General features: G+C 47.8%; 1 protein-coding gene across 2 annotated transcripts in view; it reads right to left on the bottom strand.

Moving 5' to 3' along the window:
• LOC135900991 (glucose 1-dehydrogenase-like) overlaps nt 1-14,718 on the bottom strand; it is a 43,398-nt gene that overhangs the window by 5,881 nt on the left and 22,799 nt on the right. For both annotated transcript variants that reach the window (XM_070532962.1, XM_065430616.1), the window contains exon 6: nt 13,094-13,163. In XM_070532962.1, the coding sequence (XP_070389063.1) occupies nt 13,094-13,163 (70 nt within the window). The remainder of the gene's footprint in view (nt 1-13,093; nt 13,164-14,718) is intronic.

Raw genomic sequence — 14,718 nt, forward strand, 5'->3', positions numbered from 1 at the left:
AATTTCGCGATGAATTTATCGAACGTGTACCAACACATAAATTTCTTGGTGTCATCTTTCACGAGCATCTTGACTGGTCACCTCACATTGAAAAAGTTCGCACTGGTATATCTAGGTCCATTGGTATCATGTATAAAATAAAGAGCCTTTTGCCCATCTGGCTAAAGAAACAACTATACTACACACTGGTACATTCGCGTTTCCACTATTGTCTTCTTGTCTGGGGCACAGCACCTAAAACAAGCATAGAAAACATATATCTATTACAAAAGATATTTTTGCGCCTAATAGATAATGCACCATACCTTAGCCACACCGCCCCACTGTTTAGAAAACATCAACTGCTTACACTGTGGAATGTTATAAACAAAAAGATAGCGTTAGCTAGTTACCTACAAATGCATTCCGATCCTACGGCTTGTTTTCAACAATGTCTAACGAAAACACACACCTACAACACCCGGCACATATGTTACAATAAGGAAAAAATACGTACAAACTACGGCACCCAGAAACTTAGCTACAGAATTTCCAGTTTTTTAAACGATCACCATCCTGCTGTAAACATTATCCAAGAAAGTAAATCATTTAAAGCTTTTAAAAATAACATCACTGTGTATCTATTGTCACTGCAGGCATAACCACTCCTTTTGTTTTGTTTTTTTCTGTTATCTCTTACATGAATTTTCCCAATTGTACATAAATATTCAATATGAAATAACTCTCGTCTCAATGTTACCAACCACTCTGTATTTCCATCTTGTTTAGTGTTGATTTTATGCGCTGAATGTCTTGTGCTCTCGAATGGGAGCAAGGGCACAGACTCCTTGTCAGGCAATCACTTGCCTTTTGGTCTGCGCCCTAGGCAACTGTACCACGTTGTCTGAATAAACTCTTTGACTCTTTGACTCTAATAATAATTTTCACAGCTCACCGCTGCCTATAGCCGCGATACAACAACATTGAAATCACTTGCTAAGCTGGTTATTTTATAAACGAAATGCTAGGGACGTCACACCACACGTCGCAAGCTGGTGTCGCCGCGGCAGATTGCGCTGAAGTAATCTTTAGTGGGAAACGTGCGCGGGGAGCACTACGTACTTCGCATTGCCGTCTCGAACGCCTCAATTATCATCAATTATGTGGTTTGGATGCCTGTTTTGAGCTTGGTCCTTACTGAAACGTATACTGTTCTGTGCGCAGTATATGCGGTTCGAAAAAATGTATGCGCTGTTCGCTTCACTTTGCACAGTACTTTTAGCCTCTGCCGTACGAGGGTATGAGCTATTGCACTTTTTTTGCTTACGCGGGCATCAGCCATTGATGATGATAGATTTCGACGTGCTCTTCTGTAGATTAAATGCGTGATTCCAAAGAATGTAAGCACTGTTCGCTTAACACTGCTGAATGCCTCTAGCCTCTGCCTTACGGTGCTATGAGCTAATACATGTTTTGCTTGCTTGGGTATGAGCCATTTATGATTATAGCTTTTGGTCCACGGATGCGAAAGAATCCCGGGATTCTATCCATGTACAGCTTTGCTGTAAAATTAATAGTTTTTTAATACGAAGTATTCCTTGCGGCATCACTGGTACTTTGCGGAAGGTAGGTTTTTGTTTCACCTCGCCTTAGGAAAAATAATATTACGTGTGACTGATGAGACAACTGAACATATTCGGCTGAGTGCAGCAGCTGAGTGCTCTTTTTCTATTTAATACTGATTTAATACATAAAGACAGTGCATCTTACACAAAATAAGGAAACATGTACATGCATTCCGGATTTCCATGAAATCTTGCGGCTTCTCCTGAGCAGCATCCACACTACGAATATAGGCTGCAGTCTCACAGAAAAAGTACCCAGGAGACGTCGGGCTTTGAAAACGCTTATAAGAAATCCTGCTTTACCAGAGGCTGTGTAAGCCAAGGAGCACACACATCGTATGGCAGGTCACCTTGTTTTCCTAAATGACAGATAGGGAATGGTGTGTGGTATGTCGATATCTTTCATTAGTGTTCTCTGTAGGATGTTTCGAAACGACAAAGCGGCCCATCAATCTACAGAATAGTGATCAATTGTTTCTGGCCAATGACACAGGCAGCAATTCGTTGACAGTGGAACAAAACTGTTCTTTGCTAGTAACCACGCTTTAAGTGGAATTGTTTCTTAACGTGGTTTAAAAACGTTTTTTTTTTTCGCAGGAGGGACGCAGGACTGTCCAACTCGCTTAAGAACATTTTGATACCAATATTGAACATAGGGTGAACAATAGAGGCGAAGCGGCTAGAGCGCTTCCCCCAATACATCGAAGATTCCATTGCAGGAAGCACCAAAAATAAACTCGAGGCTACATCACACCTTTAGAAAGTGAACAATTTCAGCCATTTCCTTGCGAAATTTCTGCGAGCAGCTCTCTGAAATCCGATGAAATAGAATGTTTGGAAGGTACAAAACTAAACAAGGTTTCAACATTTCACACCAAAATGAGTTTTCCACTTCTCTAAAACAAACCAAAGGTGCTGTAACGCAAAGCCATTGCAAACTTTTCTATTCCAATCTTGCAATCAGCCCTACACGATTGGTCAAAAAAATTTCGATTCCTCCTCCTCCCCCCCCTCCTGCTGTGGCTGTCTCTTACGCTACGTAACGAGAATTGCGATAACGCCACATGTGATATGATACGTGCACAGTGATTTTGCATGATAATGACCTAATGAAAGTAAAATCATTTCTAATTTGACGTCTTTCTTGCATTAGCGAAAAAAGACTCTTTTGGCCAATTGATACTGATCAACCGTTATCGCACTGGGCCAACTTCACCTGTTTGTCACGCGACGTCACAACACCGCGTAAACTCACCGCGTCAAAGTGACGTCTACCCGTAAAGACGCATTAATATGGTGCACAAAACTGCATGTTTTTAACAGCGAGAGATTGCAGAGTTTCAAAAGGAATAGAACATTGCTTCCCGCCGATCGCTGGGGAACCCGTTATTAGGAGCTACCGTGGAACTGGGATTTTATTTACGTATATAAAAATTTTGCGTGGCAGCATAACGTTATGGAGACCTTTCGGAAGGACGTATTCGACATCGCTGTGCCAACTCTTCCTTGGTCAGGATTCGCTTTAGCGGCATTTTTGGCCTCCCGGTACACGCCGCCGTGATTTTCTCTCAGCAACTTCAAGCTAAGTAAGGGGAAGCCGACCAATCGCAGACACCGGCACCATTCTCCTCATTCGGTTATCTGGTTTCACTGTGCTGGATCGGCCCAGTTCAGCCCCATCGAAACTCTCTCCACTTGAGCGTGGTCCTCGCCTTTTCTCAGCCAATTAGAACAGAAAAACTACTCAATCTAGGCAATATGATATTCTCTTTAAAAGCAAAAGAAAGTGGCCTGCTTTAAACGAGAAGCGCTTTCGATCGGGTTTTTCAAACAACGCTGCGGATTACCGCCTGATGCTTGCGTTGGTGTTTACGTAAATTTGACGTCAGGAGATTGCAAAAAATAGATTGGAACAGTTTTACGTTATAGGGCCCCAAGCTAGAAACAAATTGCCTAAGGAAGAGGTGAGCAAGTCCCATGCCCCTACGTTCAAGCGGAAGGAAATCGTTAGACCGCCTCGTATATACATAGCGAAGGGCGGTTGCTACAAGGGCTTTTACTTTAGAATAAAGCCAGTCAACTCTCCGTTCTCAACCTTTCAAAACGTGTATTACTTGCCTCCGCTAAACCGAGCTGCCAACAGAATCACATCGCAAGCTCCAAATGAACGCACAAAAAACTCTTAGTATCTGTTTAAACCGCAGGCGGCAGCAATGCAATAATTGAAGGACATGCATAAGTCGGGCCTCAAGAAATGTATTACAAGGTGCAGCACGACGAAATATGGACAGATGTCGCCCCTGCCATGAACAGGTCTTGAGACCTGCTTTGTCGATTTCTGCTGACCAATGATCGTTGCTATATAGGCGCGGAGACACAGGTACTCCTAGATATCGCAGGTTTGGTGTCGTGCAACACTGGCCGAGCGTAAATGCGGGATTCTTATTAAAATTAACGCTGGCACCGGATACTTTACAAAACGCCTGCATGGCGGCGTACAAAACCTCCACAGACTTTTTATCGACGCAGAAATAGCCAACTTTAACGGCATATGCCAGCCTACGAACTTCACTTGATGATCATGAAAGTTTTGCTGTTGTAGGATACGTTCGCATATTGGATCTAAATATAAGCGAAAGAGCAGTAGCAACAAAGGCCGCACTTGGCGCACTGATGACATCAGACACATTAGATGTGACAGGGAACCACTAACAATCAATTTTCCATGATCACAGGCATGCTTCTGTCGTTCCAAAGCCAGCCAGCTTGTTGAAACACTCAGAGCGTTCACCCCGTTCCACTCTGTCGTCTTCTTTTCTTATGGAAGCTAGCGCTTTTTGGCACCGTGTTGGTTTTATTTCACACTTTTTCCGAAGCCGGCTCACTTTGTCCAGTACTTAGGTAACGTACAAACTGTGCGATCTTTTAGAACTTTTTGGTCGGCTAAGTTAATGGAGTTCTAACAATCATTCGCCGAAACACAAATGTCATCGCTGTTTTAATGTAGACCTCATGGATTCATCTTATGCATGTACGACTGTATAAAATCCAAGACGATGAGCAAAACGTGAACAAGGTGAGTGCAGGAGCCAACGTTTCGACAAGTGGACTTGTCTTCTTCAAGGCAAGTCCACGTCCATTCCCCGTCTTTTCTCTGTATAAAATCCAGTCACTGATGACGTCATAACCGGTGCTTCTCTCGCTTACGCTCGTCGAACTCCTATCTAGTATTGAAGTTCGATTGTAGCTCGCACTAAAGAGTATGCAAGAAGGCACACGAAAGACACAGGCACTGAAGCTTGGTGCGTCTCCTTGCGTGCTCATTTGTGTTTGCTACAGTGGTCCTTCATGATGCCATACCAACGAGTCCGCATTAGCGCGCAAGTTACTATGTACAACCAAACAACGGCCGTGCCATAGGCTCGTGTCGAAATGCCAGAGTAGAAATAACGCTCTCTGCCGTCCTGTGATCGTCTACAACGCGGCTGTCGTCGCACTGATGCCGTCACACACACGTATGCTTCGCGACCCACACACAGAAATATTCAATTTATGGGAACACATTCGTCCACCAGGTATCGTTTTGCGGAACCCCAAATAGTGCTGACTAGCCAGGTTCTTACGAAATTCGCCGCAACAGTTAGATTCCCGCTGTATATATGTTCGATGCATTCCGTGACTCAAGAAACAAAAGTTCTTCATCTCAACCACAATATCAGCTACTCTTGATCGCTCTCCATACCTTTGCGTTTAACTATTCTAACTTTACTCACTGTCCTGTCCCATTTCATCCCCGCAGCGTGGCTAAAAGCACCATTAGGTGAACACACCCCTAGTACATCTTCTAGAACACTTCTACTCTTCCTTCTCTGGAGAGTTTCAGTATAACCAGCCTTCCTACAAAGACAACAAATGAGCCTCCAGACAGGTATGCGCTAGATGTCATTCTTGTTCGGTCTTACTTGGCCGATTAGCGGTGGGCTGTGAAGCTACTTTGCTTGTTTTGGCGAGACCTTACAGGAATGGGACATCAGCCACCCGTCTGTGGCTCACAATTAACCGACGCCTTTAAATCTTCACGAGATCACAAAAGACGCGTTGGCACCACAGACGGCCACCTTCTGTCGTGAAACCCCGGCGTTCGCCGTCGAGTGCTTCAGGTACGGCGTCACCTAGCGTCTTTCAGCGCTATCATGTCCCTGCGATGGCCGGCACGCAGCGAGTTTCTCCTTATTACACACAATGGCGTCAGCTTCGCCTAGTTCTTTATGGTATTTCGGCCTCCGTTCGCATGCTTCCCGTTTCTGTCACTAACGTTAATAAGACGATTGCCTAGGTTATGTTGCATTTCGGTGCTCACCACCTATGCGGCACTCTTCCACCTTCCTGCCGTTCCTTTTCTCCGCTATCCTCAAACTCCCAGTCCCTCGACCAAAATTAGAAAACATGTTGTCTAAGTGAAAACTGTTAACTTTCGAACTGTGACATTAGGTAATACTCACCGTTGCAAAGTATTCGCAGGGAGTTCGACTCCCGTCTTCTGAAAGTAATTACGATGTATTTCGCACCTCTGTATTAACTTGCAACTGCAACTTTGATTTATTCCAGTGGGCACTACACTTCTCATGTTTATATCGATAGCCTTCGCCATCATAGACCTCATTGTCCTCGCCATAATCATTCAAACAATTTTCTTCGGATGCGAGACTTCACGACCTGCGTAGTTTGAAATGGGGATTCCTGTCCCCTGCTTCCACTCCCATTTCATGCCGCGACCGCCACGCTTCGCAATATTGGTTCAACACCTTTCTACTTCACAAAACAGTCCCTCTGAAGCCTCACAACAGTTGAAAATTGAGTTCACCATTGTGGACAAGAACGAGATCGCAGTGTTGCTTCCCAACTTATAGTCGACGCAGACGAGGTTTGTCCCGTTTCTCGATGCGTTTCTCGAGGGCTCGCTATTGTTTGCTGCTTTGTCACTCTTCCCGTGCTATCGCCGCCCATACCGTGTTTCTTCATCGGATAAAAAGTTGATCGAAAAGTAGGTTTCTGGCATGCTCCCGCGCAACATAAACAGCCCAGTGCAGGTCTGCGTATATTATTGCAAAATGAAAAAGATCACCCGTCAGGATGCCTTCCTTTTGCCTCGAATTGACGACACACTGAGTGCAAGTTAAAAGTCGCCGAGCACTTTTTCGGCATTCATCTCCGCACTGGCTTCAGGCAAACAGATCAGCAGGGTAAACAAACGAAATATGTTGCATGAAAAAGCTGGCGGTATTTTTGACTAACGTAATACCTTGTGGTCTTTGAAACGCTTCGGCTACATTTCAACGGATGCTTTATGCTGCGCTGCGTGGTTTCAACTGGATGACATGAATATACTGCCAGGAAGACGTCATATTTTTTCATAATTTGTCCGAGCTTCAGAGAAGCTACAAAAGGTGCTCACGTGTCTAAGCAACGCCGGTCTGCAGCTCAACACAGTAAAATACCAGCTTTGCGCCAAGACCATCAATGTGCTTAGTTGATTCATTAGCACCTGGAAATTAACAGAGAAATAGACAAAAGGGCTGTTTTACTCCAGTTTCCTTATTCACGCCATCAAAAGCAGCTTCGCTGTCTGGAGTTTTACTTTCGTCGTTTTGCTGGTGGCAAGTTAATATAGCCTACCTGTCCCACCAGCGGAAGCTTTGATCCAGCTACGTCCCGCCAGGTTGTGCTCCACATGAGCGAGTATATCCGTAGTGCTTCTGTGCACTCACTGACAACCTCAGCACTTCAACGCAACCTCCGCATAGCTTCAGGCTTCAGGGTGGTGCATTTTACCCCGACATGTATCACAGAACCTGCCGCAAATTGGTCGCTGCAGTGTCACGTTATCTCCATCTCCAGGTTCTAATTTTCTATTGTGATGATATGCATTCTGGTCAGCTGTGATTCCACAAGACGCACAACTGTATTAAGGCCAGTTTCTTCTGGCCCTATGTTTCGATAAACATCGCTAAATACAGTGCATCGTTACCTCAACACTGCAAAGGCTCAACTGCCGCCTTTACCCGTCTGGCTTAGCTTCTTCCATGCCCGTCCCCTGAATTCATATTTCTCGGCACTTCTCTATATGAACCGCTTCTATTGACTCTGGCGGCGAACCGTTTGACTGTAACGGCAGCCAACCATTTAACACGATAAGCCGATACAGCGCCTCAAGTTTCATATTCACCTGTATGGAGTTGAGGATTGGTTACTTCACTTTATCTTATAACACTATGGAGTGTCTCTCGCTGTGCTGATCAACCACTGAAGCCGCTTCTTTCAGTATTCTCGAATAAGGTTTTCGCACCTTTAACAGCGATCACAAGAGGACCTCAACGTACCATTCGCAGACCACTGATCTAACCACCCTCTTACACCGCATATTATCAGACATGACACCAATATATATCCGGTCTGACCAGAGGAATTGAGGTTCTGCTTTCTATTCTGACATTTGCTCCTTCTGCAGGCCTACAGCAAGCCACCGGCTATAGTCCCTTCTTTCTAGAATTTAGCACTCACCGACGTCGCTACGCGCAGACGCTAAAGGCCGGCGCTCTCTGTCAGCACTGCGAAAGATGACGCAAATAAAGTAAGGCGGCGCGAGCATGGTCAGCACTAGTCCGTTCTAAAACCATGCGATGGTGGTCCACTTGTTCGGGCGCTCCGCTGCAAACCCTCGATTCGCGACATTGGTGGCTCCGGAGTACGAGGTGACCGACCCCGGAAAACCTACCACCCTCAGGCAACGTTAGGCCTAATGCTACCTCGCGCCCACAGGAATTCGCAGATCTACAGCTTCGCCTGTTCAGGTAGTGGCGCAAAGACCAACAGGTTTAGTTCACCCAGATCTAAGCGTCTTTTGATATGCACCACGTCACCTCGGATACGTCTCGGTATCACCACCTACATGCCAACCTTTCTTTTAAGGTTTCTCACGAGGTGGCAGACGTCATCGCTTCACCTTTTGGGGAGACCCCGTACACGCGACTGAAGCCGAGAATTTTGGACTGCACCACGGCATCCGAGAGCGGGCGCTTCCAGCCCTTTCTCACATCCAAGTAGCTTGGAGATTGGTGCCATTCCCATCTGCTCAACATCATGCGATGGCTACTGCGATAAGCAATGTCGATGCCAATGGTGCGCAGTTGAAGGAGCTCTCCCTGCAGCACTTGCCGCAGTCCACCCACCTTGTCTTGGCCACCGCAGCAGACGCACTCGACCGCTTCGCCCAGCTCGTTGACAGAGTGCACGACGCGCCTTCTCCTCTGTCGCCGCCCTCCCTTGAACACCACAGTGTTCTGTCATAGCCCACTAAGAGTCCCGGATCATCCCATCTCCATCTCCATCCTCCCAGATCACCTCTATCCACGCCCTTCGGACGTGCTCTCATGAGCAGCGGGGCTCTTCCTCAAGCGGTCCCCGCACGCGCAGTCCTTGAAGCCCGCCTGTTTTCTGGTACCATCGCACTTTCTAGCCTGGCGCCCGCCAGTGGAAGTTTGCATGCCAGTGGTCGGGAAATGCACTGCGAGATCACTGACGACGGCATGGGACCTCGCCTTACAACCCGGCCGCCGTTTCATCAACATGGGTCGCATCTCCGGGCTGCGCTTCTGTTTTAGACACTGGTGCCGAGGTCGGCGTACTGCCGTCCTCCAAGCGTGACCACGTTTCTAAGTCACCTGGCCCTTGGCTCTGCACGGCGAACTCTACCTCCATCGCCACGTATGGTCTACGGTCCCTCACTCTCAATCTTGGCCTGCCGCGCACGTTCCAGTGGGTCTTGATTGTAAAGACGTCAATCAGCCTATCCTGGACTCGGACTTCCTGGCTCATTTCGTCTTCGACGCAAGCATGCGCTATTTTCGGCTGATTTACACCAGGACGCGTCTCTCCATCCCTAAATTTCTGTCGGATTTTGCTCCCACTGGCATCCGCATGCTCATTCTACCATGCCCCTATGCTCGAATCCTCCAAGATTTTCCTGATCTGACGGAGCCCTGCAATGTAAATCAGCCAACCAAGCACAGCGTAACCCACCTTATCGCCAGGCGTCTCATATTGCTCCCCGCAAAATTTGCGACGAGTGGTCCACTCGTCGCAGCTCGTCTGCGCCGCCTCTTCAGCGAGCGCCTGGCCACTGCTAAACGGGAATTCGAGCACATGCTCCAGCAGGGTAACATTCGCCCTCCTTCCAGCACTTGGGCCTCCCCACTCCACCCCGGTTAAATCGGCTGACTGGCTTCCGAGCGGTGACTGCCTGGCGCTCAATGCTCACGCGGTCCAAGATAGCTATTCCGTTCCACAATCCAAGATATAATCACAGGCCACTTGGAAGGATACAAAATCTTCAGTAAAATGGAACTCACCAAGGCCTACCACCACATCGCCGTTGGGACTGCCGACATCCTGAAGACGGCCATTACTGTACACTTTCGCCTGTTTGAGTGCACGCGTGCCCTTTGGGCTGCAAAACGCAGCTCAAACGTCTCAAGGACAGATTACCGTGGTAACGCGAGGCCTCTCGGCTGTATTTTTCTACATCTACGACACCCTAGTTGCGAGTACCAATTCACCAGATTATCAGCGTCACCTCTGGGAACCTCTTCAACGCCTTCAACAATTTGATGTGGTTGTCCACCCCCAGAACTACGTCTTTGGGCCTTTCGAGCTCGAGTTCCTCGATCACCACATCTCGGCGCTGCAAATTCGCCCACTGCCCTCCCGCGTCCAGGCCGTGGAAGGCTTTCCAGCACCCACTACCCTACGCCATGTGAATTTTTGGGGTAAGTGAATTTCCTCCGACGTTTTATTCCGCACTGCGCTGAGCTTCCAACCCATTCACTAACCTTCTTCGCAAGACCAACGGCTTCTCATCTACGCTTTCCTAGTCTCCCCAAGCTCAACCTGCTTTCAGGGCTGCCAAACATGCCATCGCAGATTGGGTACTTCTCATCGACGCGAGATCAACGTGCCAACTCACATGATGCTGAATGTTTTCAGTGTGGACATTGGCGCTGTTCTTCATCATCGAATAGCAGCATTTCCTGCACGTCTTGGAAGGCCAGCCATTGGAGGTTCTAACAGATCATAAGCTTCTGGTGTGCGTCTACCATGCAGACTTCGAAGTACGTCGCACATGAACTTCGTCAACTGGCATGTATATCGGAGTTCACCACAGTTATCCGGCGCATCAAAGGCACCGAAAACGAGACAGCTGGTGCGCTTTACCGCATCACCTCGCTCGGCACTTCTACATGTACTCTACTGTACATGTACTGTAGTGTACCGTGTACTGGGACCGTCTAGCTCTGGTGCAGATGAAAACCCCGAGCAGAAAGTATTACGTGACCATCCCAGTTCCCTCCGTCTACTACTTGTTTCTCACAGGTTTTTGCCTGGCTCACTCGGGTGTGACATGTTAGTGGCTGCACCTCCCTCATTCATTCCGGTAGCGTTCCCTCGTACGGTGTTCCAGTCCCTCCACGACACCTGCCATCCAAGCATTCGAGCCCCGCAGCGCCTCATTACGCAGTGCTACGTCTGGCCAAGCATTAACATGGATGTTCCCCAGTGGGCACGTTGCTGCCTCGCGTGCCAACCAACTAAGTGACCCGTCCCACGAAGACTTCCACGCAGTTTTGCTTGCCACCTGGCTGTCGCTCTCAGCACGTCCTTCTTGATTTCATTGGACCACTTGCTTGCTCTCACAAATGCCAGTGCATTCTAACAATGATTGACCGCATGACTCATTGGCCCGAAGGCGTGCCCATTCCGGATATCACTGCGGAAGCGGTCGACAAAGCGATCGTTTCAGCATGAGTTTCGCACTTCGGCTGCCCCAGCATCGTGACCACTGATCGTTGCCGGCAATTTGCTTGTACTCTCTTCATTTCCCTCAACCGCCTGCTTGGCGCTAAACACTGCCGTACCACTGCATATTCGTTCCTGTGCCAATGGCATGGTTGAGCGGCTTTACCACCAGCTCTAAAAGTGAATCGCACCTGAATTGGCTGCGCTGGGTCGACCACTTTCCTGTGCTGCTTCCAGGTCTACGTGATGTCCTGAGACACGAGCTTGGCTATTCTCCAGCCGAACTCTTCTATGATGCAACCCTGCGGCTTCCTGGAGTCTTGTTCATTTTTTCGGACTCCTCGGCCCAGCCGCTGCGGTACCTTCAATGCCTACAAGATTGTATTCAGCAACTGTGCCCCGTCCGGCCTCGATTTTGGGACTACAGCACCTTTGTGCATAGGGACCTTGCGTCTTCAACCCGCGTTTTCCTTCGACGAGGCGCTGCAAATGCACCTCTTACAACTTCCCATGGTGGGCCGTACCATTTCCCCCGCAAGACGGCGAATCCGCCACCATCTGATTGAATGGTCACGAGGAGATCATCTCATTCGACCGCCTCAAACCGGCTTACCTCTATTCGCCTCCCACGCAGCTCCCCGCAAATGGCGCCGGTGTATCTGCTGATCTGCATCTAAGCAAGATAGCCCCGTCACCACTTCGTCGACGAGTACATTTCGCCGTTCCGCGTGGGCTGCGCCCACCACAGCCACTACGCGCAGACGCTAAAGGTAAGCGTTCTCGGTCCGCGCTCCTAAAAACCACGAAAATAAAATTCGGTGGCGCGTGCTCTCGGCACAAGCAGGGCACACGCTAGTGCGTTCTATGAGCTTGCGACTTTGATCCTCTTGTTCTGGCGCTCCACTGCAACCCTTCGGATCGTGACACGTGAATGGAATACTCTGCGCCGTAGTATACGGCCCCGGCTTCATTGATGTTCCCATGCGACCACGCACGTTCATTCAAAAACAATTTGTCTCATGTGTAGTCCGCGGTCATGAGGTAAGGCGTCAGTGTACCGCTGCTGCTGGAGAAGCGAGAAGGCGAGAACGCTTCGCTGCCATCCACTCCGATGCGTAGCTTAGTTTTCGGGGGATTGAAGTGTTGCCGTGGACGGGAGACACAGCTTATGTGAGAAGTTCCTGCAATGCTAGGGGTCTCCGTACACCGTCCTCGAAAAGAGTATGTATCGAGTCACGGCGGCATGTCCGATCAGTGCGACGCAGTACAGAGATTGTTCACGTTCCTTGCTAGAAGACACTCACGCGTCGTTGAACTAATTAGTGTTTGTGGCCATGCTGGTCGCATTTGTTAATTACTGTTAGCGCTATTTATTTTCTTCGTGCTCTTGTTTGTATATAATGATCACGATCGGACGCACATTTCGCGGGTTCTGTCTAGGAGCTACCGACTGATTTTGTTGACTTGGCCTTAGTCTCACAGTTTTTTAGTGTCTGGTTTTGTGTGCCGAGAGAACACGTGCATGGAATTTCTAATTTTATTGGCGTTCCATGACGATTACTTCGAAAAGTAAATAGCTCCTGTGTCCGTCTAGCGTCCCAAACTGTTCCCACTGTGCAGCGGCAGCACAAACATACCTAGTGCAGCGTAACGCGTCAGGTTGTCCAGGGCTGCCTTGGTGGTAGCGTACAGCGCCAGGCTATCCACCTGTCGAAAGAGTTTGCAGATACTGTCAGTAAGAGTCAAAATCACTAAGTTTAGCAGTAGTATCATTGGCGGTTTCCAACCAGTAGCAACTATAAATTAAGAATTGTTACAGCCGTAGTTGAAGTACTACTACTATTAAACATATAAACAGTATTTTGCGAGAATAATAGTACTTTTCGAGTAGTACTAATACCATTGTTGCCTACGCCACTGTCACAGGTCCATATATAGTATTCCTATCAGCAGTAGTACTAGACGTAGCATTATAAGCAGTACCCCTTTAGCAGGTGCAAAAAAAATAAATAAACATGAGCCATTTCATTCTGTGAAGGTGATTGACTAGCGAAGCTGTTTAACACACCACACGGAGGTGACACATAATTTTGAACAATGATACGAATTCATTTATTGTCTTGATGGGTGGTCATTGTGACGAAAGGTATACCCACTAATTTATTTTTTTTGATCGGTGGTCATTATTTTACTTGCAACTGCAATCACATTTTTTTATAATGTCGCAGCTGGGTGGTCGGTCGGGCCGAATCGGCGGGGCATCGCAAGGAATGTGTCTGCAACATGGAATGCGTACACCACTCCCTTTTCGGTAGCGACACATCCACATTGAAATCACCGACAACGACATCAGTGGTAGTGTCATCACAGCTAATCCAGGCGAAGTGAGTAGCCATGAACTTTACGGGACTACGAGTCATTAGATTTTTTGCTTGCTTACGGGGGTATAAGCGACTGCTCACGGGGGTATGAGCCACTGCTCACAGGGGTATGATACACTGATGGCGACAATTTTCGACATGCTGTTTCGTATGTTCTGTTCCATGCGTGATTGGAAAGAATTTAAGCACTGTTCGATTCACTTTTCTGAGCGCTCGTAGGTTCTGCCTCACGGGGCTTTGAGCCATCGCATTTTACTACGGGAGCATGGATGCTTGCAGGCGTATGACCCATTGATTATGATAATTTTTGTTCATGGAGAACAAAAATGCATGTGGTGTATTAATAATAGCGACACATATGTTGCAGATAAAGACCATCGGCGCTACCGCTTACAAACTGCTACAAATTGGGTCGCATATCTGGCTCCCCGCAGTACACACGTGCAGTGCTGGAAGCCTATGCGATATGCTTTAACATTGTCGGCCTCACCGTTTATGGAAGACACAGCCTAAGTGATAAAGGCAGCGTTTGAATACAAACACCGCAAGCCGACAATCCATATCGGCGTCTCCCGGTTGCTCTAAAATGCGGAAAGCAACAAGAACAACAAAAAAGAACAAGAATAACGTCAAATTCATCCTCCTGAAACGCGCTAACTATGATTGTGAACGTGTCCTCGATTACCTACATGTGCTCAAGTGCTTGCTCGCAGAATTTTGGTCCATGTGAAATGGGGTGAACGATATGCATCGTATATTTATGCTTTTCGAGCACACAAAATCTAAGCGTAATGCCTCGCCCGCGTTGGCTGAGTCACCGAATGAATTTCCGGTAAAGCCCAATTGCATGATGAGTCTAGTACACAGCAGCGCGGCTGCCA

Source organism: Dermacentor albipictus, chromosome 2 (genome assembly GCF_038994185.2).
Source record: "Dermacentor albipictus isolate Rhodes 1998 colony chromosome 2, USDA_Dalb.pri_finalv2, whole genome shotgun sequence".
NCBI lineage: Eukaryota > Metazoa > Arthropoda > Arachnida > Ixodida > Ixodidae > Dermacentor > Dermacentor albipictus.